General features: G+C 48.4%; 3 protein-coding genes across 3 annotated transcripts in view; 1 reads left to right on the top strand and 2 right to left on the bottom strand.

Annotated features, from left to right (window-relative positions):
* fryl (furry homolog, like) overlaps window positions 1-4,634 on the bottom strand; it is a 59,597-nt gene extending 54,963 nt beyond the window's left edge. Inside the window, 1 exon segment of the mRNA XM_035415293.1 lies at window positions 4,490-4,634. Coding sequence (XP_035271184.1) covers window positions 4,490-4,562 — 73 coding nt within the window. The 5' untranslated portion in view covers window positions 4,563-4,634.
* The window catches only part of LOC118225964 (tripartite motif-containing protein 16-like), an 890,716-nt gene that overhangs the window by 790,501 nt on the left and 76,282 nt on the right, over window positions 1-23,933 (bottom strand). The gene's annotated exons all lie outside the window — the stretch shown is intronic.
* The window catches only part of ociad1 (OCIA domain containing 1), a 4,546-nt gene continuing 3,308 nt past the window's right edge, over window positions 22,696-23,933 (top strand). Inside the window, exons 1-2 of the mRNA XM_035415272.1 lie at window positions 22,696-22,922; window positions 23,597-23,681. Of these exons, the coding sequence (XP_035271163.1) occupies window positions 22,875-22,922; window positions 23,597-23,681 (133 nt within the window). The 5' untranslated portion in view covers window positions 22,696-22,874. The remainder of the gene's footprint in view (window positions 22,923-23,596; window positions 23,682-23,933) is intronic.

Genomic DNA, 23,933 nt, shown 5'->3' on the forward strand with positions numbered 1-23,933 from the left:
AAACAAGCCCATACAGAATCACTACTCAGCTAAAAACTGCACATCATATCTGAACCATGTCAGCCCAGCCTGCAGACTGTGCACAGCACAGATCCATGTGTCAGCACAGTGTGCAGACTGTGCACAGCACAGATCCATGTGTCAGCACAGCCTGCAGACTGTGCCCAGCACAGATCCATGTTTCAGCGCAGCCAGAGAGGAACACCTCAGCACACACCCTGATGATCTGATCGCAAGTATTTGTTGCAGGAGGGTCAGCTTAGAGGACGTACAGGACAGCAGGTCAGCAATATTACCCAAAATCTCTCTCTCACACGCACGCGCATGCGCGCACACACACACACGCACGCACGCACGCACGCACGCACGCACGCACGCACGCACGCACGCACACACAGACATACACGCACACACACACACTCACACGCGCACACACACACACACACACACACACGCGCACACACACCCGCTGAAAGCAGACCCATTACTGATCACACGGTGCAGACTCGTTAATAATGGAGGGGACCTGGACTCTATTACAGCTGCATGTGCGGCACAATGCCCCCTCCATTCAGGACCCGCTCAATGCAGTACACACAGGCTCCTCCATTCTGGCTCAACTCTGGGCAGTACACACAGGCTCCTCCATTCTGGTTCAACTCTGGGCAGTACACACAGGCTCCTCCATTCTGGCTCAACTCTGGGCAGTACACACAGGCTCCTCCATTCTGGCTCAACTCTGTGCAGTATCCATAAGCTCCTCCATTCTGGCTCAACTCAGTGAAGTTATCCATACGACCCTTCATCCTGGCTCAACTCTGTGCAGTATCCATACGACCCTTCATCCTGGCTCAACTCTGTGCAGTATCCACAAGACCCTTCATCCTGGCTCAACTCTGTGCAGTATCCATAAGCTCCTCCATTCTGCATAATCCACTTAGAGGACACTCTCTCAGCAGATCAAACAAACCCTAAAAGTGCACGCAAATCAATGTACACACAGAGACAATCACACTCGCTGCACAGGGACATATACACACACTCAGAAATACAGATGACCTATATGAGACACAGTCCGGGGTCAGAGGTCACACTGCTGATAGCCCAGACTCAGATCTCTAAGGGGAAAGGCTGAGGAGTGATGGCATGGTGTAGTCATGGTTTCAGCAGGTCAGAGGAGGGCTGTACCGTGTGAATACCACAGCTCTCCACTTCACCCCACTGCTTTCCCTCTCAGGTACTCCCCAATACCAACCCTGTCTGCCCTCCCCAACACTAACCCTTTAGCTCAGTCCCCAACACCAACCCTTTACCTGCACTCCCCAACACTAACCCTTTAGCTCAGTCCCCAACACCAACCCTTTACCTGCCCTCCCCAACACTAACCCTTTACCTCAGTCCCCAAAACCAACCCTTTACCTGCCCTCCCCAACACTAACCCTTTACCTCAGTCCCCAACACTAACCCTTTACCTCAGTCCCCAACACTAACCCTTTACCTGCACTCCCCAACACTAACCCTTTCCCTGCACTCCCCAACACTAACCCTTTACCTGCACTCCCCAACACTAACCATTTATCTGCACTCCCCAACACTAACGCTCTACCTGCACTCCCCAACACTAACCCTTTACCTCAGTCCCCAACACTAACCCTTTCCCTGCACTCCCCAACACTAACCCTTTACCTGCACTCCCCAACACTAACCCTTTACCTGCACTCCCCAACACTAACCCTTTCCCTGCACTCCCCAACACTAACCCTTTACCTGCACTCCCCAACACTAACCATTTATCTGCACTCCCCAACACTAACGCTCTACCTGCACTCCCCAACACTAACCCTTTACCTCAGTCCCCAACACCAACCCTTTACCTGCACTCCCCAACACTAACCCTTTAGCTCAGTCCCCAACACTATCCCTTTACCTGCACTCCCCAACACCAACCCTTTACCTCAGTCCCCAACACCAACCCTCTACCTGCACTCCCCAACACCAACCCTCTACCTGCACTCCCCAACACTAACCCTTTACCTCAGTCCCCAACACCAACCCTCTACGTGCACTCCCCAACACTAACCCTTTACCTCAGTCCCCAACACCAACCCTCTACCTGCACTCCCCAACACTAACCCTTTACCTGCACTCCCCAACACTAACCCTTTACCTCAGTCCCCAACACCAACCCTCTACCTGCACTCCCCAACACCAACCCTCTACCTGCACTCCCCAACACCAACCCTCTACCTGCACTCCCCAACACTAACCCTTTACCTGCACTCCCCAACACTAACCCTTTACCTCAGTCCCCAACACCAACCCTCTACCTGCACTCCCCAACACTAACCCTTTACCTGCACTCCTCAACACCAACCCTCTACCTGCACTCCCCAACACCAACCCTTTACCTGCACTCCCCAACACTAACCCTTTACCTCAGTCCCCAACACCAACCCTCTACCTGCACTCCCCAACACTAACCCTTTACCTCAGTCCCCAACACCAACCCTCTACGTGCACTCCCCAACACTAACCCTTTACCTCAGTCCCCAACACCAACCCTCTACCTGCACTCCCCAACACTAACCCTTTACCTCAGTCCCCAACACCAACCCTCTACGTGCACTCCCCAACACTAACCCTTTACCTCAGTCCCCAACACCAACCCTCTACCTGCACTCCCCAACACTAACCCTTTACCTGCACTCCCCAACACTAACCCTTTACCTCAGTCCCCAACACCAACCCTCTACCTGCACTCCCCAACACTAACCCTTTACCTGCACTCCCCAACACTAACCCTTTACCTCAGTCCCCAACACCAACCCTCTACCTGCACTCCCCAACACTAACCCTTTACCTGCACTCCTCAACACCAACCCTCTACCTGCACTCCCCAACACCAACCCTTTACCTGCACTCCCCAACACTAACCCTTTACCTCAGTCCCCAACACCAACCCTCTACCTGCACTCCCCAACACCAACCCTCTACCTGCACTTCCCAACACCAACCCTTTATCTCAGTCCCTAACACCAACCCTTCAACTCAGTCCCCAACAATAACCCTTTACCTGCACAATCTTTAACACACAGCAGTGCACCGGTGTACTGGGTATTATTTTTCCCAAGATGATTCAGCTGTGTGCTGGGATGATCTTTCACAGACATTCAGAAACACAGAAACCACACTAATGGGACAAATATAGAGCGATCAATGGAGGATGTGCAGAAGACACAGATGAACAAGAGTGTGTGTGTGTGTGTTTGTGTGTTAGAGAGAGAGAGAGAGAGAGAGAGAGAGACCGTGAGCCACAGATATGGCCCCATGGCTCTGGCTATTCTCAGGTTACGAGTACGGCTCGTACATCCGTCCTTCCTCCTTCCCTCCCCCATCTCTCCATCTCTGCTTCCTGACCTTGCACTGTGAGTGGGGCGTTTGTGAGGCATTCATACTGAGGCCATACTGAGCACAAGAGTACTGTGTACAGTATCATTACTGCACCTATAGTGTATCATTACTGCACCTATAGAGTATCAGTACTGTACTGCACCTATACAGTATTAGTACTGCACTTAGAGTATCATTACTGCACCTATAGAGTATGAGTACTGTACCTACAGAGTATCAGTACTGCACCTATACAGTATCAGTACTGCACCTATAGAGTATCAGTACTGTACATACAGAGTATCATTACTGCACCTATAGAGTATCAGTACTGTACATACAGAGTATCATTACTGCACCTATAGAGTATCAGTACTATACCTACAGAGTATCATTACTGCACCTAGAGTATCAGTATTGTACCTACAGAGTATCATTACTGCACCTACAGAGTATCAGTACTGCACCTATACAGTGTCAGTACTGTACCTACAGAGTATCATTACTGCACCTATAGAGTATGCATACTGTACCTACAGAGTATCAGTACTGCACCTATAGAGTATCAGTACTGTACCTACAGAGTATCATTAGTGCACCTATACAGTATCAGTACTATACCTACAGAGTATCATTACTGCACCTAGAGTATCATTACTGCACCTACAGAGTATCAGTACTGCACCTATACAGTGTCAGTACTGTACCTACAGAGTATCATTACTGCACCTATAGAGTATGCATACTGTACCTATACAGTATCAGTACTGCACCTATAGAGTATCAGTACTATACCTACAGAGTATCATTACTGCACCTATACAGTATCAGTACTGAACCTATAGAGTATCAGTACTATACCTACAGAGTATCATTACTGCACTTATAGAGTATCAGTACTGTACCTACAGAGTATCAGTACTGCACCTATACAGTATCAGTATTGCACCTATAGAGTATCAGTACTATACCTACAGAGTATCATTACTGCACCTATAGAGTATCAGTACTGAACCTATAGAGTATCAGTACTGTACCTACAGAGTATCAGTACACACACACACACACACACACACTAGAGCCATTCTCAGGTACTCACAGCTGCTGCTCCAGGACTTGAGCAGAGATTTAATGCTGATCTCAAAGAACACAGAATCCTGAAGACTCAGCATGTTGCGTCCAAGGAGTGAAGGTAAAACAAGGCACCAGAATCAGAGCAGAATCCTACACTGCTAATCCAGCATACACCCTCTCCTCTCCTGTCCTCTCCTCTCCTGTCCTGTCCTGTCCTGTCCTGTCCTGTCCTCTCCTCTCCTCTCCTCTCCTCTCCTGTCCTGTCCTGTCCTGTCCTGTCCTGTCCTGTCCTGTCCTGTCCTGTCCTCCCCTCTTTTCTCCTCCTCATGCGCTCACACGGCTCTTCTGGTGCAGGCTAGCCCAGAGCAGGCAGTGACACATGCCAGAAAGTGCGCACAGACACGCACGCACACACACGCACAGACACGCACGCACACACACGCCCTGGAGAAAGCACCCGGCGCTATGGAGAGGAAGAAGAGGAGGTGTGCACTGGTCCTCAGCAGAAGAGCTGTGTGCTGCTGCAGCTGGGTTTGCAGTCCTGACAGCTTCCCTCAGTCCTACCGCATGCTCCTCTCTCTCTCTCTCTCTCTATCCCCCCTTCCCCTCTTTACCCATTCTCCCTCTCTCATTGGCTCACTCACTTCCTCACTTATGACTGACTCTCCCCTCCCCCTCCCTCAGCGATGAGAAAGTGCTGGCACTGGATACACTTTTCTTTCAGAATCTATCAAACACACACACACACACACACACACACACACACTACATTACAGTCATTCAGCAGATGATCTTATCCACAGCAACTGAAAACAGCTGCACTCATTCTAACACATTTAAAAGCACAATAAAAACAGAGCCTCGCAGATCGTTTGTGTCACAATGGGAGGGGAGGGGTGATGATGTCATCAACACGCGGCAAGAGCAGTGGTGCCCTGCAGCAAACTGTAAACAGGCTGATCAGTGCTGCTGCAGAAACCCTCTTTACTGCCACCACCTCTACCATCCCTCAGCCCCTTTACCATCCCATCTACCAGCCCTCAGCCCCTTTACCATCCCATCTACCAGCCTGCAGCCCCTCTACCACCCCCTCTACCAGCCTGCAGCCCCTGTACCACCCCCTCTACCAGCCTGCAGCCCCTCTACCACCCCCTCTACCAGCCTGCAGCCCCTCTACCACCCCCTCTACCAGCCTGCAGCCCCTCTACCACCCCCTCTACCAGCCTGCAGCTCCTCTACCAGCAGAGCCAGGCAGAGGCAATGCAATACTAACGACATGCTAATGCATGTCAGATACGCTGGTCACATGAGCACCAAGAGTCCCCTACAGGGGACGGTATGCATGGCACGGCCTCCAAACCGCTATCAGCACGGCCTCCAAACCGCTATCAGCACAGCCTCCAAACCGCCACGATATCAGCACGGCCTCCACAAAATGAAGACCATGCCAATAAAGGGATTTATTTACAAGAGGCTTTGTCAGGAGACGCAAAGTCGTCACAGACGAACAGCCACTGAAAACCTCGACATTGACAAGGCACCGAAAGGCAGCTTTGCCCTTATGATAAAGAGTCTCCCTCCACCCCAACCCCTCACTCACAGAGCACAGCTTACATCAGACTATCAGCAACTGTGATGGCTAACGCTAGCCCAGCCGCAGCCACAGCTGACCTACAAACCCAAGAGGAAAAACTGGACGCTGGTGTGGGACACCGGTTGGGAAGTGGAAGGAATTGCCAGTATAAGGCCCAATCAGGACGAGAAGTATAAAAGGTTTGTGACCCTACTTCCCCATCTGAGCTGATCACATGACCATCTGATACATGATGCCAGCAAAAGGGATGTATCAGCACCAAATATCATCAGCAAAATAATTAAAATTATTTTCAAAAAATAAGCATACCATCTAATAAAACAAGCACACACTCCATGTCTGTACATACACACTTGCAGTTTCTCTCTCGTGCACACACACACACACACGCGCGCGCGCGCATGTCAAGCCCATCACTGCACTCTTTCAAAGCCGGTGCTGATGACATCACCCTCCCCATCATCATTTGTTTATCTGGGGGCTGTACAGTGGGGACTAACACACAGTGATGCTGCCTGGATCATAAGCCTAACCCAACATGAATGTGTGTGTGTGTGTGTGTGTGTGTGGGAGAGAGAGAGAGAAACAGAAACGGCCTGTGTGTACAAACATGTTGAATGTGTGCTGGTGCAGTCATGTGCAAAGCAGACTCCACCCTCTCAGTCACATGACCGTCACTTGCAGCATGAGTTATGCAAAGCGAGAGCGCTTCTGCTAGGTCACCAGCAGCTGGTCCACAAAGGCAGCACTGTCCCCAGCCTCTACGCTGCAGTCACAATGACATCACCTCTGACCACAGCACAAAAAACCTGCTTCATTTACAGCACAAACACATCACAGGCACAAAAACCTGCTTCATTTACAGCACAAACACAGCACAGGCACAAAAACCTGCTTCATTTACAGCACAAACACAGCACAGGCATACAAACCTGCTTCATTTACAGCACAAACACAGCACAGGCACAAAAACCGGCTTCATTTACAGCACAAACAGAGCACAGGCACAAAAACCGGCTTCATTTACAGCACAAACAGAGCAGAGGCACAAAAACCGGCTTCATTTACAGCACAGGCACAAACAGAGCAGAGGCACAAAAACCGGCTTCATTTACAGCACAGGCACAAACACAGCACCGGCACAAAAACCTGCTTCATTTACAGCACAAACAGAGCACAGGCACAAAAACCTGCTTCATTTACAGCACAAACAAAGCAGAGGCACAAAAACTTGCTTCATTTACAGCACAGGCACAAACAGAGCACAGGCACAAAAACCTGCTTCATTCACAGCACAAAAGCAGCACAGGCAGCCACCATGCTTAGGGGCCTGGCACTGCACCGCAGGGCTGCAACAAAACCGCTATCCACTGTGCTAAGCTAGTGCTGCACTGCACACTGTCACAATGCTAGCGCTGCACACTGCCGCTAAGCTAGAGCTGCACACTGCTGCTATGCTAGTGCTGCACACTGCCGCTAAGCTAGCGCTGCACACTGCCGCTAAGCTAGTGCTGCACTACACACTGCCGCTAAGCTAGCGCTGCACTGCACACTGCCGCTAAGCTAGCGCTGCACACTGCCGCTAAGCTAGCGCTGCACAGCACACTGCCGCTAAGCTAGCGCTGCACAGCACACTGCCGCTAAGCTAGTGCTGCACAGCACACTGCCGCTAAGCTAGCGCTGCACAGCACACTGCCGCTAAGCTAGCGCTGCACAGCACACTGCCGCTAAGCTAGTGCTGCACACTGCTGCTATGCTAGTGCTGCACAATGCCGCTAAGCTAGCGCTGCACACTGCCGCTAAGTTAGCAGGCAGTTCAGCAGCAGTGCAGCAGAGTCGAGCCAAGCGCGGATTAGCAGCAGCAGTACCTTTGAGGTGGGTCTGTTTGCAGGGGGGCAGGGTCGGGGCTGTGGCGGGCCCCTGGGGACCCTCGTCGATTGCTAGTCCCCTGGACAGACGAGCGAGACGCCTGACCCGCAGCCGCCGAGGGGCCACATCGCGCAAAGCCTCGCCCGTCTCCAAAACCTCCTCCCCCAACACAGCCACAGGCAACAGGCTCTTCAGGAAGTCCATGAGTCCGTCTGCACACGCTCACAAGCGCTCCACACACGCTCCTGAAGATGAGTCCGTCTGCACACGCTCACAAGCGCTCCACACAAGTGCACCTCAGGCCACACCTGGGCTCCCAACCCTAACCCTAACGCCCAGTGCACTCCGCCTGCCAAACAGAAGGACCACACAACGGAGGGAAGGAACGACAGAGCGACCGTGGAAAGGCATCTGAACCGCTGGGGAACGAGTGAAGTGTGGAGGAGGGTGTGGCACCAGCCCACAGCACTGCTGCTCACTGATAACCCTAATCACACACTCACACACACACACACACACACACACACACATACATACACAGAGCACGCACGCACACACAGTACACACACACTACATTACAGTCATTCAGCAGATGATCTTATCCACAGCAACTGAAAACAGCTGCACTCATTCTAACACACTTAAAAGCACAATAAAAACAGAGCCTACACACAGAGCACACACACGCACGCGCACACACACACACACACACACACACACACATAGTATAAGCATGGCAGAAAACCAAACAAAGCAGGCCTTCCAAGTGTCATATGTGTAAGTTATTCACATACAGCCAAAATATATACTTATTTGCAGACTCTGATTTTATTTGTTATTTAAATTTCATAAAGTGGTTACATCCACAGTAAGGAGTGAGGCATCTCATTAGTGCATTTTATACCCTCACAGCCCTCACAGTGCGCACACACACACACACACACACATGCTCTTGCAGACTTGTGGAAATGACGCAGAGCACTTCAGACGTCACAGTACGCAAGACTGAATCCCACGAGGGCTGAACGCGCTGGTGTGGAGCGCACACATTAGCATACAGCCTGACACACAGCCAGGAGAGCGCACGCTAGCATACAGCCTGACACACAGCCAGGAGAGCGGACGCTAGCATACAGCCTGACACACAGCCAGGAGAGCGCACGCTAGCATACAGCCTGACACACAGCCAGGAGAGCGCACGCTAGCATACAGCCTGACACACAGCCAGGAGAGCGCACGCTAGCATACAGCCTGACACACAGCCAGGAGAGCGCACGCTAGCATACAGCCTGACACACAGCCAGGAGAGCGCACGCTAGCATACAGCCTGACACACAGCCAGGAGAGCGCACGCTAGCATACAGCCTGACACACAGCCAGGAGAGCGCACGCTAGCATACAGCCTGACACACAGCCAGGAGAGCGAACGCTAGCATACAGCCTGACACACAGCCAGGAGAGCGGACGCTAGCATACAGCCTGACACACAGCCAGGAGAGCGCACGCTAGCATACAGCCTGACACACAGCCAGGAGAGCGGACGCTAGCATACAGCCTGACACACAGCCAGGAGAGCGCACGCTAGCATACAGCCTGACACACAGCCAGGAGAGCGGAGTTTCATCACGCTAAATTGAGAGAAGGGCCAACACAGCCCCCTACTGCCAGATGAAGGAAGCACAGAGTGCACAATTTAAGGTCTTACAGTACCCAAGTCTGCACCACCCTTTATAAAAATGCTCAGTCTTACAGTACCCGAGCCTGCATCATCCAGGGTGAGGAAGAGAGAGGGAGAGAAGGAGAGTGAGAGAGATAGGGTGATGTAGGGAGAGAGTGAGAGAAGGAGAGAGAGAGGGAAAGAGATAGGGTGATGGAGGGAGAGAGGGAAAGAGATAGGGTGTTGGAGGGAGAGAGGGAAAGGTGGTGATGGAGGGAGAGGGGGTAAGGGAGAAAATGAGAGGGAAAGAGAGGGTGATGGAGGAAGAGAAGGAGAGAGGGAGAGAATGGGAGAGGGAGAGAGGGTGAAGTCACACGGGGAGCCCAGCCCAGTCCAGTGGGGCAGAACAATAGAAGAGAGAGCTGGCCCAGATGCTATCAGTAGAGGAATGTGCGGGAGGAAGTGCAGGAACAATAGCGCCTTTCTGCTGCTACGCTCACACGCCTGAGAAACAGGAAGAGCAGTGGCCGGCTCCGCCCCCTCCGCCCCGCCTGCGCCCCGCCCCCCTGCACCCAACCTGCCCGTTACCCAGGATCCGCAGAGCCTCCGTTAGCCACCCAACTCCCCCCCTTCAGAGTCCCTGCTGCTGCTCATTCTCACTGCCGTGAGGTCATCACCTGCCCCGCCCCATCAGTGACCCAGCTGCTGACCAATCGCCGGTTGGAAGAAGAAATGCTTCCACTGCTTTCTCATGATCCCCCCCCCCCCAAAAAAGTTCACCAAACAAAAACACACCAGCCCACTGTCTCCCAACAAACACAATCCACTAAACAAAACACACCAGGCCACTCTCTCCTACCAAACACACTCCACTAAACAAAACACACCAGCCCACTCTCTCCTAACAAACACACTCCACCAATGCAGATTGGGTCTCCACTGACAAACGCACCATCTGTCCATGTAAGTGGCCACACAGAGTTTGCTCACTCACTCACTAACAAATTCAGTTTATACATGAAATATACTCTACCTTGAATAAGGACATATTTGTGAATACCCAGCAACGATTACATTTCCAACACACACACACCTACCTTAGTTCCATAGAGAAGTGGCAGCAGGGTTAGGGTTAGGGTTAAACTTCAGATACTTTGGATACAGGGATCTGCAATGAGAGAACATTAGTGTTAGCTTTCCCATTAGTGTCCCTCTAATCCTGATCCTGATTCTACTAATCAAGGTGCTTAGCAATGACTCCAGTGGTTGATTAGTAGAATCAGGTGTGTGCACCCACATTGGCCCTTTCTGGATAAGACTGGGGACCCCAGCTCTAAAACATGACATCTACAACCTCCCCAAATTCTCCCACGTCACTCCTCTGCTGCGATCACTTCACTGGCTACCGGTCGCTGCCAGGATCCGATTCAAAGCCCTGACCCTTGCCTACACTGCCGCCAACAGGACAGCCCCCATCTACTTGCAGGACATGACTCAATTCTATGTGCCTGCTCGACCACTCCGCTCTGCAGCAGCAGGGCGTCTTGTAACCCCTCCCACCCGCCCAAAGGGATCACAGAGCTTCTCCACCCTAGCTCCCCAGTGGTGGAACGAACTCCCCGTCCCTCTCCGAACCTCCCCCTCACTATCCATCTTCCGCCGTGGCCTGAAGACTCATCTCTTCAGACTATACCTAGAATAACCACCACCATGCTGTGTATATATATTAAAAAAAAAAAAAAAAAAAAAATACCCTTTTTTCCTTGTCACTTGTTACATGTTGCCCCATCCCTGCACTTCTTGGTAAATTGTATCTGTCCTAATACTCTAGCTTAATCTTCTGCCTAGTTTGGCTTTGCAGATGTTAGACCAGGATAGTGTTCATTGTTCTCAGCTAGAAATAGCTGTACAAAATAAGTAATTGTACCTTACTGAACCCGTGTTCAGCAGTTGTCTACGATCATGAAAATGCACTTCTTGTACGTCGCTTTGGATAAAAGCGTCTGCCAAATGAATGTAATGTAATGTAATGTAATGTAAAAGCACCTAATTAAGAAAAATTAACACTTATTAAAATTCTGGGATTGTTTGCATTACACCAGACATAATGAGCCACATGTCATCCAAAAAGTTCCACATTTGACTCATCTGTCCATAGAACATTAACCCAAAAAGCAAGGGGATCATCCAGGTGCTTTCTTGATAATGTGGAATGAGCTCTGATGTTTCTTTTGGTCAGCAGTAATTTGTCAAATTTGTGGGGACTACTTCACTTTCATGGCAAAGAATGAGTTCAGCAGGGCCTGCCTGATCAGGCAATCAGGCAAATGAAAAATTAGAGCCAATTCACAATTCAGTTCCCCCACAGGAGAAGCCAGTGATCTGGGCTTAGAGATTAACGTCACTGGTGATGAATCTGGGTCGGGGTAAACTTTATTTCCCCATTTTGGGATAACAAAGTTCACGCTGACCTTGATGGTGATGAAATGTGTTTGGTACTGCTAAATTAGCACAGAAGCACAGCAGAGAGAAGAAAAAGGTGGGGTAAAGTTTACCAAACCACTGACTAATCACAGAATAGAAATGTTCATACGGTACATCCTGGACCAAAACTCCACGGATGTGCAACACCAAAGATGCAGGATTGTGCATACTAATACTAACACACTAACAACCAGAGACAGTCAAAATGTGCAGAGCAACAGTCAACCAGAGACAGTCAAAATGTGGAGAAACCGTTGTCAAGCAAAACTCCGGTTGGTAGTTATGTAAAAACTCTGGTTGGTAGCTCTATTCGCACTGTTGTTAAGCAAAAACCTCTGGTCGTTAATTCTATGAAAACAATGATGCTATCAAGAAAAAATAGTTCCTTCTCGTTTTATAAGATACAATTAGCACCAATTTTGGTCATTTCTGTCATTACATTATTTAATAAAACTGCATGAAACCATAAGTCCATCAAATTAATCTCCCTAGCACCGTCTTGCTTTTTAAATGGTGTGGTCGCGCAGTGTATAGCCTACATAACGTCTTTCTAAGACCCTCTGAAGCGGGTTTTGAATGCCAGCTAGCTTTATGATAGGTTCGCAGTCACTTGTCACCTAGCCAATATTAAAATTCTTGGTTTTAGGTCAGAATGGTCTCACGGCATGCTTGTTATCCCAACTAGCTAGCTAACTATTGAATTGTATTCAAAACAGCGGTTACTATAAATGCAATTGTTCACAAACATACGGATGAAAATGCGTCAGTAGCCATGAGTTAAATGCGTAACGCCTATTCTACTGTCCAAATAAGTGACGATTCCGATTTGTAAAGCTAGCAACAGTAACTAGAAATGTGATTCAACGTTGCCATCTGTGATTGTGAAATTGGACATGGAAAACGGGAGGGGATGTAACATCAATTCAAAAGCGAAAGTTTCTGTTTAAACTGCTTTAGAATGCTGGATTTTGTAGCACATTGATTTTAGAACTGTTAAAAGGCCAAGGTGTCCCTTTACTGAGAAATAATGCCCACCCCTGGACCAATCAGAATCGAGTATTCAGCCAACCCGTTGTATAATGAAATTTGATCTCCTTGTTGCCGGCCTCGGAACTAAATTGCGCACGGCCTGTCAAGGTTTTTTTTTTTTGCACTCAGACACTATAGTGGCTCCGTTTATAAACAAACATAATATTATGTTAATCACGTTGTCATATTGTTTATTATTAATGCAATACAAGTTTGATTTAGCGGTGTCAGCACAGGTTGCTGATGTAGGCTACTTTTTAATTTGCCAGTAGGCTAAGTCTCATAATGACAAATGCCGGTTCAGTCGGTTCGCATAAAATCAAACCGGTTAAAGCTCGTACACCGGACCGGACCGGACCGGCAAAATCGGAAACCAACCCAACCCTAGGATGGAGGAATCCAGGCAGCATATATTAGGCAAATGGAATGTCCTTATTCAGTCAAGCGTCAGTTTAAAGCCACGTCAATAACAGGTGGATCCACAGGTCGACCATTTATACGCCACGCGTTCCGGAAAAAAACTTCCACAAAGGATGCACTTGTGTTTCCTCACTCCAGCCTCCTAGCTCCTCACTCCTAGCAGCATGCAACGGGTGGAAATGTCCTTAAAGATGGCGAACCTCAGTTCTTTTCAGAGTCAGTTGAGGAGACAAGGAAGGATAAAAGAAGCGATTGGAAAGAGCCCCAAGTGTCTTGTTTTACTAAGCGTGCCTTTTTGGCTTTTTGACTTATCACTGCAGGCAGGAGGCCTCTGCAGAGAGGCTGAGGAACTGCCCCGCTGTTCTTATTCATTCAGCATGTCTGAGGACTCACACTGAGACGCTACGGGCAGTGTGGTCAGCTACAGCGGAGAATGTCTGTGACACTGCGGACTGCACTCCGAATTATGCTCCGGACGCTGCACTTATCAAAACGACTCCAGCGTGGCTGAAAATAGGTTTCCTACTACACAAGAGCAAACGGGGAAAAGTGGGCACAGTTAGGGCCAGGCTGGCTTAAAAGGCCTGGCAACAAACCTGCCCTCCCCGCTAACCCTAACCCTAACCCAACAAACCTGCCCTCCTCGCTAACCCTAACCCTAACCCAACAAACCTGCCCTCCCCACTAACCCTGACCCAACAAACCTGCCCCCCCAACTAACCCTAACCCTAACCCAACAAACCTGCCCTCCCCACTAACCCTGACCCAACAAACCTGCCCCCCCGAATAACTCTAACCCTAACCCAACAAACCTGCCCTCCCGACTAACCCTAACCCTAACCCAACAAACCTGCCCTCCTCACTAACCCTGACCCAACAAACCTGCCCCCCCGACTAACCCTAACCCTAACCCAACAAACCTGCCCTCCCCACTAACCCTGACTCAACAAACCTGCCCCCCCGACTAACCCTAACCCTAACCCAACAAACCTGCCCTCCCCGCTAACCCTGACCCAACAAACCTGCCCTCCCGACTAACCCTAACCCTAACCCAACAAACCTGCCCTCCCCACTAACCCTGACCCAACAAACCTGCCCCCCCGACTAACCCTAACTCTAACCCAACAAACCTGCCCTCCCGACAAACCCTAACCCAACAAACCTGCCCTCCCGACTAACCCTAACCCAACAAACCTGCCCTCCCCACTAACCCTGACCCAACAAACCTGCCCCCCCAACTAACCCTAACCCTGACCCAACAAACCTGCCCTCCCCACTAACCCTGACCCAACAAACCTGCCCCCCCGACTAACCCTAACCCTAACCCAACAAACCTGCCCTCCCCACTAACCCTGACCCAACAAACCTGCCCCCCCGACTAACCCTAACCCAACAAACCTGCCCTCCCCACTAACCCTGACCCAACAAACCTGCCCCCCCGACTAACCCTAACCCAACAAACCTGCCCTCCCGACTAACCCTAACCCAACAAACCTGCCCTCCCGACTAACCCTAACCCAACAAACCTGCCCTCCCCACTAACCTTAACCCTAACCCAACAAACCTGCCCTCCCCACTAACCTTAACGCAACAAACCTGCCCTCCCCACTAACCCTAACCCAACAAACCTGCCCTCCCCACTAACCCTAACCCAACAAACCTGCCCTCCCCACTAACCCTAACCCAACAAACCTGCCCTCCCCACTACGCTGCTAATTAATGCTCAGAGGATTCACAGAGAAGCTGACAAACATCTTTGCCACTGAGGCCCCAAAGGAAAAACAGGGTAGCCTGCATTACTGCCTGCAGAGAAAAGTGGCCACAGAAACACACTCCGGATAACGAGGTTTACCCACAAGGACTGGCCATCTTCAGGAAAGACAGAGACCTATATGCAGCCTGGAGATACGGTTTAGCAGGGTGTCTGTTTGCAGTGCAGAATGAAGTACACTTGACACAGAATTACTATTATAACGCCTCTCTCTGCATCCAGTCTATCTTCCACGCAAATTCGCGCAACTTTTTTAACCATTGCAAATATTCCCCAAAAGACAATGCCACAAGAGCGACCGATGTTCTGTTTGACTCAGAGGCTAGATTTTCACCCCTGACGACCCCCATCCTCCTCCTCCCTCCTCCTCCCCCCACCCCCTTCCGCCAAGTTCAAGCTCGGGGACTAGACCTCTTAAGGAAATGTGCTCCGATGCCGTTTCTCGGCCTCCATCGGGCACTCTGAACATAAAACATTTTCTACGCGGGCGGCAGAAAAACCTGTGGAGAAAACTGTCCATATTTGGAACCACTAAATTACAAGGGTGCCTTGACTGCACTATATGGGGCTCGGCTGAGACTACCACACTGAATTTAAACAAACTGACAGATGTGCTGCCCAGCTATTTCAATCACTCCATTAACCTTGTAATCCCCACAGAAACTTACAGACAGTTTCCAGAAAAATCCATGGCATTTGAAAGGAATTAAAGACTCTGCTTAATAGAAACAGTTACTCATAGGGAACTGAGCACTGTTCAGAAAGACATAAAAAGACAGATTAGGGCTGACGAAAGGAAGTATAAAGACAGGGTAGAGAGCGCCCTCCCTGGCAGCAGAGCATGAGCAGCTTGGAGGAAGACCAAGGCCAGGGCCAGGGGAGCTCATAAGGGACAGACTAAGAGACAGGCGGAGAGACTGAGAGGGACTGAGAGACAGGCGGAGAGACTGAGAGACTGACTGAGGGACTGAGAGAGACTGAGAGACTGACTGAGAGAGACTGACTGAAGGACTCTTCTCTGAATCACTGCAGCGAAGATCATCAACCAGTCCTCTCCGAATGACTGTAATTTCAGTTTGTGGGACAGTGCAGCAGCTTTGATTTCAGCTTGCGTGTAGCTTGGATAGTTAGGCCGGTGGGGATGGGCAGTGCATGGCTTCCTCTTGCCCCGGCCTGCTGCATCTGAAGCAGCCTCTCTGGCCCTAACCTTGGAGGGGAAGAGGTGGAGCCACTTATGAAATGACAAAGAAGGAAGTATGAAAATGAAATTAACACTCATTGTTCATGACCTAATAGATCTACCATCTAATACTTTACATAAAACACACATTAGTTTAATGCTTTACCTAGTAGTTTGTTAAATGTAACTAGGTCACAGATTAACTCTGCCATATAAAAGTAGGGATATCACAGTTACACTCTCTACTGTTCACCCGTACAAATAACGCAAAAATTATGAAAGTAGGGCAGACTGTCTGCTAGCACAGAAAAATAAACAAAATAAAGTTATAAAATTAGTTTCAGTCAGTAAGTTTCTAATCAGCTTGCCCAACCAGGCAAGTGCAAAAAAAACATTAATTTTGAAAACGTGTGAAAAACACAAGTGTTGAACCCTACAGGTTGGTCTGCCGTCTCTTTTGGGAATCAGAATATGCTGAATGAGAAGCTGCGCTCTTCTAGGCACCAGGCGTACTCCACTCTGCGACTGAGACTGCTCCGTCATCACAGCTCTCATATCAGCGCTCCGGTGCTCACTTCCTGTGCGGCACTCGATTAGCAGTTCGCTCGATTAGCAGCGCGCTCGATTAGCAGCGCGTTCGATTAGCAGCGCGCTCGATTAGCAGGGAGCTCGATTAGCAGTTCGCTCGATTAGCAGGGAGCTCGATTAGCAGCGCGTTCGATTAGCAGGGAGCTCGATTAGCAGGGAGCTCGATTAGCAGGGAGCTCGATTAGCAGCGCGTTCGATTAGCAGGGAGCTCGATTAGCAGCGCGCTCGATTAGCAGGGAGCTCGATTAGCAGCGCGCTCGATTAGCAGTGCGTTCGATTAGCAGGGAGCTCGATTAGCAGGGAGCTCGATTAGCAGCGCGCTCGATTAGCAGCTCGCTCGATTAGCAGTTCGCTCGATTAGCAGGGAGCTTGATTAGCAGGAAGCTCGATTAGCAGCGCGCTCGATTAGCAGCGCGCTCGATTAGCAGGGAGCCCGATTAGCAGGGCGCTCGATTAGCAGGGAGCTCGATTCGCAGGGAGCTCGATTAGCAGGGCGCACGATTAGCAGGGCGCTCGATTAGCAGTGTGCTCGATTAGCAGCACATGATGACTGCTGACACACAGCCAGGAAGCAGCGCCTCAGCCCCTTACAGAGTCATTATGCACGAAGAGCAGGACTCGCACAACACCTGATTATCAGATTAGAGGAACTGCACGTCCCTGCCTCGGTTTAGCCCGAGGCTGACAGAGTGTGAGCCACCACTCAAATGAGCTTCTAAACTCCATCTCCCAGCACAACCCTGACAGCAGTCTGCAGCTCAAACCACAGTACTGAATCATGGGAACGCTAGTTCTGAGACAGCACAGTATGCAGGTCAATCCACCAGCAGGATGAGCCACCCAGCAACACTGAAAAACTTTACCATTTTTGCAATTACACCATTGTGATGGAGAAGAATACAACCATTTCCCAGAAGCTAATCATTGTTTACCAAGTGATTAAAATGGCTTGGGGGGCAGACATTGCATTGTAATAACTAATTGAGCCAAGAGGACAAACACAACATGGCAGCAGGTAGGTACGCATGTGTATGTGTGTGTGTGTGTGCATGTGTGCGTGTGAGTGTGTGTGTACATGTGCCCTCTTCCTTGTATTAAACCGTTTCTGGACAGAGGTTTAACCTACTCTTGTCCTAATCCCTTTGGGTTAGATAACCTTTCATTAAAACACTCACAAGATTAAAACACACACACACAGCAGTTGGATATACACACACAGAGCTGAGTTATAATTAAACACATATAGACAGGTCTGAGAGGCAACAGGACACAATCACTGTTACACAAACAGCCGTGGGATTTACAGTATTCCATCATCAGACAGTATCTGGCTGCAGACTCTCTGTTCCTCCAACAGACACTTCAACACAAACCACCATTAGCTTATCCCAGCACAGAGCAGGGATGATCATGTCCAATCACAGCATCAGACACTGGAAGGGCACTGTCACACTGTCCCCCTGTTAAACAGCATGGGGGGCAGCAGTCACTGCTGTCGGGTCTCCAGTTAATTTAAATTTTTTTGCAAACCTACAGATTCAACAATACAGCCAGTTTACATGTGTTTAAACAAAGACTAGCCCCTTTAAAGCTCCGTCTTACAGACCCGGAAATGCACAGCAATGTCCTGGCACCCCTGAATCCCATCAGCAAGCGGATCAGCGATCGCTCAAGCTCTGCCCTTTCAGTGAAAAGACGTGGCGAGCCCAGGACTCGCAGCACAGTTAGAGAAGCGCGTTGTAAGGCCTTTGTGTTCACAGGCCCACGTCTGAATTAGCTTTCCTCCCACAACCGTGCCAGAATACTGTTCGGATTCTTCAGCACCCAGAGAAAGCGGGAGGCAGCGTTATCAACAGCAGCGGGAACACAAGCCCCCATTGTGCAGCTCCATGAACATTCTGCACACACACACATATACAACACACACACACACACACACACTCTCTCTCACACACGTACACCAACACACACAAACACACTCAATCACACACGCACACACACACTCTCACACACTCAATCACACGCGCACACATACATGCACACACACTCACACACACACACACACACACTCACACGCGCACACATACATGCACACACTCTCACACACACACTTCACCTTAAGCTACATCGTTCGGCACGCTGGGGGAGTAAAGCTCAGGGTTTAGAGCAGCCTGCTCTGCAGGGGGACCCACGGCGAAGGCACTCGTCTGGACGTGACAAATCCCACGGCCTGCTATGGAGCTCAGTCAGGGTCTGCGCCCGGACGGAACGCCAGTTACATACTTCCAAAGAGTCGCCCAAATCATGGCATATTACTGAGATTAAGAAAACATCCAAGAGCCACACGCAAGTCAAGCCCAAATGTTCGCAAGAAAACTTTGCAACAGAAGCGTAATTGAGTTAACTGGCACTGTGCTGGCAAGGGCTTAACCGACAGGTAGAAAGAAATAAACTCCAGTAGGTTTAGACAGAACTTCTTTACTTTATATGTCACTTCTCAAACTTGGTAAAATGAGGTAACTAATATGGATGTCATTTACACCAGCTCGTATTATAAATTAAGTTTATATGATACATCCAGCATGGTTTGTCAAACTTTTACAATCACACACCCAACACCAACTCTGATGTTGAACAGATAGGTAATAAATGTACACGCGTTCAGAACATATCACTCACGCAAGGAAGGTGAAGCACCTCTGACGTTAGCTAGTCCCCAATGATAGCGAATAAATCGGATAGCGAGATGCCTATAAACTAACAAATGTAAATCGCACGAAAAACCAGCACATAAAACACAGCCATCATGTCTGCACTTATTCGGGTATGGCACTGGTAACAACACTGCGTCCCAGTACCACTACTGCGACAGATAACGTGCTATCCGTGCCTTTGTGTTTACTGTGTCACAGTTTGTCTCCCGTACTGAAGAAAGTTTCATTCAGCGAGACACCTACGACAATTTCAACACTACAGAGGAAGAACCGGTGAAATAATTAATAGCTAGAGCTAATTGGTTAATGTTAAGCCTCAACTTAAGAACGGCGTGAGGCGTTTCACTGTGTAATGTTAATTACTGAAGCGAGCAATCCGACTTGCATGATTGTAACAGCGATGCAGTTTGTAACAAGGCACCCTGCAAATTTGCCAACCAAGCAGGTAAGGTCAGCTAACTTACACCGTTTATGGCCAAATCGAACCAGATAGCTAGTAAGCCAGTTTGTTAAAAAAAAAATTTACTTATTGGCCACAAACTCTAGTCTAAATTACCAAGATAGAACAACCAAGTCTGCTAACGTTAGATAGCCAGCAATGGACTAGGATTAGCTAGCCCGCTAACATAGTTAGCAAGCAGACAAGTCATATGGACCTACAAGCTATGATAGATAGGCAATCAGCTGACGTTAGCTAACTAATGTTAAGCCCGTATATGTAGCTAGCTGCATCATCTGAAGAATACAAGCCAACCAAGCTAACATTAGCCAAGTGTAGGGCTATCGACTTAATTAATTGTTAGCCACATACAGGAGTTTTCAGACAACTAAAGCTGCAACACTTTTGACAAGACGGAAAAGGGGAAACACAAAATCCCTGCCTTCCTTCCCGTATAGCTAAACTAGTCAACAAGCAAGCACTACCTTAATTTCACAAACTGGCGACCGTTAGCTAGCTAGCTGTGTTAACTAGCTACCTACGGTGTTAGCTCACAGGCTATTCGTATATTAGACTACTTGGTTAGCTCGCCACGAAAACATAACTAAAGCTCACTGGCTACATCGTCACTCGTTAATCGACACGTTAATCTTTTACACAAAAGCAGGTCAACAACAGTGTGTCGTTAGCCAGCTAGGAAGCTAACAAACTGGCACTCATAAAGACGGACTGTTCGTGGTAGTTTGCTTACGCCTGATAGACTAATAACTGCAAGCGAACTGATTCAAAAATCTGACCGTTCTTACCTTCCGTAAAGTGCGCTTTAGCTAGCTTTCAATAGCTAGCAATTTTATTTTTTGTACGAAGAAACTTGATGTTTCCAATGTGTATCCAATAACAATCACACTTGAGTAATCGCAACAACAAGGCAACGGCCCCAATCTCGTTATTTTCCCTTCGTTATTTTAGAATGTTCCTTTTTCTTTTTTTAACAGCTAAAACTCGACGTCTTGCTACAGGCTACAGTACCGTCCTTCCCGCTCACATGATTGGTGGAGCTCGGGCTTAAGAGCATCGTTAACGGCCGTTTCTGATAGGTGAATGCCGCTGTCAAACTCGGACCACTTTTCCCCGCCTCTGTTGGTTTATGGTTGGTCAAAATTGTATCCACCCATAACTCTTCCGTCATGCGATTGGTTGAATATCTGACAACCTGTCGCCATGTTGGAGATGGTACGGTCCACGATTGGTGCAGTTTTACTAAAATTATAGGGATCCACAGTTGACTGGTTGGGTAAATGTCTGTTCCGGAGTCCTCACAACAACTCGAAATGAATACTGTAGAAATACAATTTTGTGGAATTTACCTTATAGTGTATATTAGAAGAAGTGGAGAGTTCCAATTATATCTACTGTCTGTGAATTTTTGAGCTCTTATAGAAAATATATTGTACTAAACCAGTCACATGTTTTTCCATAAGCAAACTGCACTGAATAGTTCTAATATTGCAGCTCCTTGCATGTCAAGTAAATATGTGAGATTGCAGCAACATGCAAGTCCAGACAGGGGTCCTTCAGACCAGTCTCCACAAGTCATTACAGATCCAATATGAGCTAAATGGACAGCACAATAATTCTCCCAATATATCACTGGGATATGAGTTTTTCTGCAGCCTATGACAAGGGAGATTAAAAAACTAACATAAAAACAATTACCTAGACAATTACCTGTGGGAACAGTTGTTTATGTATATGGTCATCATGTAAAGTCAAAAAGTGAAGAGAGAGATCAAAGTTAATCACAGCGCAGCAGGGCCAGTGATTTCTAAAATACTGAAGGGATAGTTACATTTTCTGGGTTTGTCTTTATATTGTTTTAGTTTCGGTGTATGTTTTCCACTGGGCCATAGTTATTGTGTGCAATGAATGATATTGTGCATGTATAAGTTCCTAACGACATACCAGCTTTAAAATGTCAGGTATAGGAACATTAAAGCGTAAGAAAATACACTTGAGTAAATGCAAAGCAGCTTGTACACCCGTTATGTCTCCAGTAGCCTATGTCTATACAATATATTCCCAAATTCCCTTTTTCAAAAATATTAGCTACGCACAAAATATAGAAACTTTTTATAATTGTGAATAAACGCTATAAGACCAATCTGTTCATGTAAACAGCCTCTGGGAACATAAAGCCACAGTAAAGGCTGCGATTGGGGTTACTTCTGTTGAATTGCATTTCTGCATGCAATAGACAACGAACAGCCACACCACAGTATCAGCGATTGTAAAAGGTGGCAGCTCGTCATAAACTTTAGGACGTTACATGGTGTAAAATATCCTTCATCGCACAAAACTGCATGGGCTAATCGAAAACTGAAGTAATACCCCGAAACATCCCAGAAAGTGAACAGTCCTTTTAAAGTGATCTCATTTGCTAAACTGTCAGAGCTCTATGGTCAGAGCACAGAGACCTATAAACTGTGTCCTGTTTGAGCAAGTGCATCCGGGGTAATCGGGGTAGTTCGTCTGGAGGTCATTTGCGACGTGTGTTGTTTTATATAGTCCTGTGTTCTTGGAGGTGTATTTTGTGACTCGCCCCATTGGATTATTATTCTATGGGTTTCTGAGAAATCTCTGTTATAGCCACAACACACCGTTGAGGATGTCTCAGGCGTCTTCGGGATTCCCGCAACACGGGGTTTCACCTCAGGTAACCACAAGCATCGCTGGCTAACCCATGTTTAAGCTTTGCTAGCCATGATTGCTAATCAGCTTGGTTTACAGCAAACGTGAGCAAGCTATGATAACTGGAAGTGGGTAAATTGCTCAACTAAGATTATGTCGTAACTGGCCAGCTAGAAAACGTTGCCTAACAACTTCAGTTTGTCTTCGCTGTTTCATGCCTGTAATTTACGGTGAGTCAGGATAGTTTAAGTCAGAATTCTAATGGCGCACTTGGCTACATTGCTAACGCAGCTAACTCGCTTGTCTTATTAAAACGCCTTTCCCTTGCTTGTCTTATTAAAAACACCCCTTTCTCCATAACAGAACACAAGACACGACACAAGTTCACTAACTGTTATCGAGCCATCTAACGTTATATGTTAATCTAATTTGTAGACTCGGTAGGTTAATCTGTACGTCTGGTTTATCATATCGATAGATGGCTGGCTGTGTTTGAGCGGTATCTGTGCTAAGCGAACGTTAGCGTTACCCATTCCATAAAAGATCCACTTTATTGTTGCAGTTAAGACGCAGCGATACAGGGTTTTTATAGCTATAACGGCAGTTATGTATCGAGAGCAGGAAGTTTTTGTATGACTGGTTTCTGTCTGTTTGTGTTGTCCTGTTGACTTGATATGCTGTGTATCGTGCACGGAGCAGAGTCCAGTAGACATGGGTTATGTTCCCACGGACGAGGAGAAGAGAGTCTTCCGGGAGTGCAGCCTGGAGAGCTTCTGGTACAGATGTGAGTCGCGCGACTTGTACCGCTTCCGCTTTATCGTGTTGATGCGTGACGAGAGAAGGGACACCAGTTCATCTGGGGTGTATTTCTGATGGCTGTGTTTGTGGTGTGTTTGCTGTGTTTCTGATGGCTGTGTTTGCTGTATTTGGTGTATTTCTCACGGCTGTATTGTGCTGTGTTTCTGACGGCTGTGCTTGAGCTGTGTTTCTGATGGCTGTGTTGTGCTGTGTTTTCTGTGTTTCTGACGGCTGTGTT

This window comes from Anguilla anguilla, chromosome 4 (assembly GCF_013347855.1).
Source record: "Anguilla anguilla isolate fAngAng1 chromosome 4, fAngAng1.pri, whole genome shotgun sequence".
Taxonomy (NCBI): domain Eukaryota; kingdom Metazoa; phylum Chordata; class Actinopteri; order Anguilliformes; family Anguillidae; genus Anguilla; species Anguilla anguilla.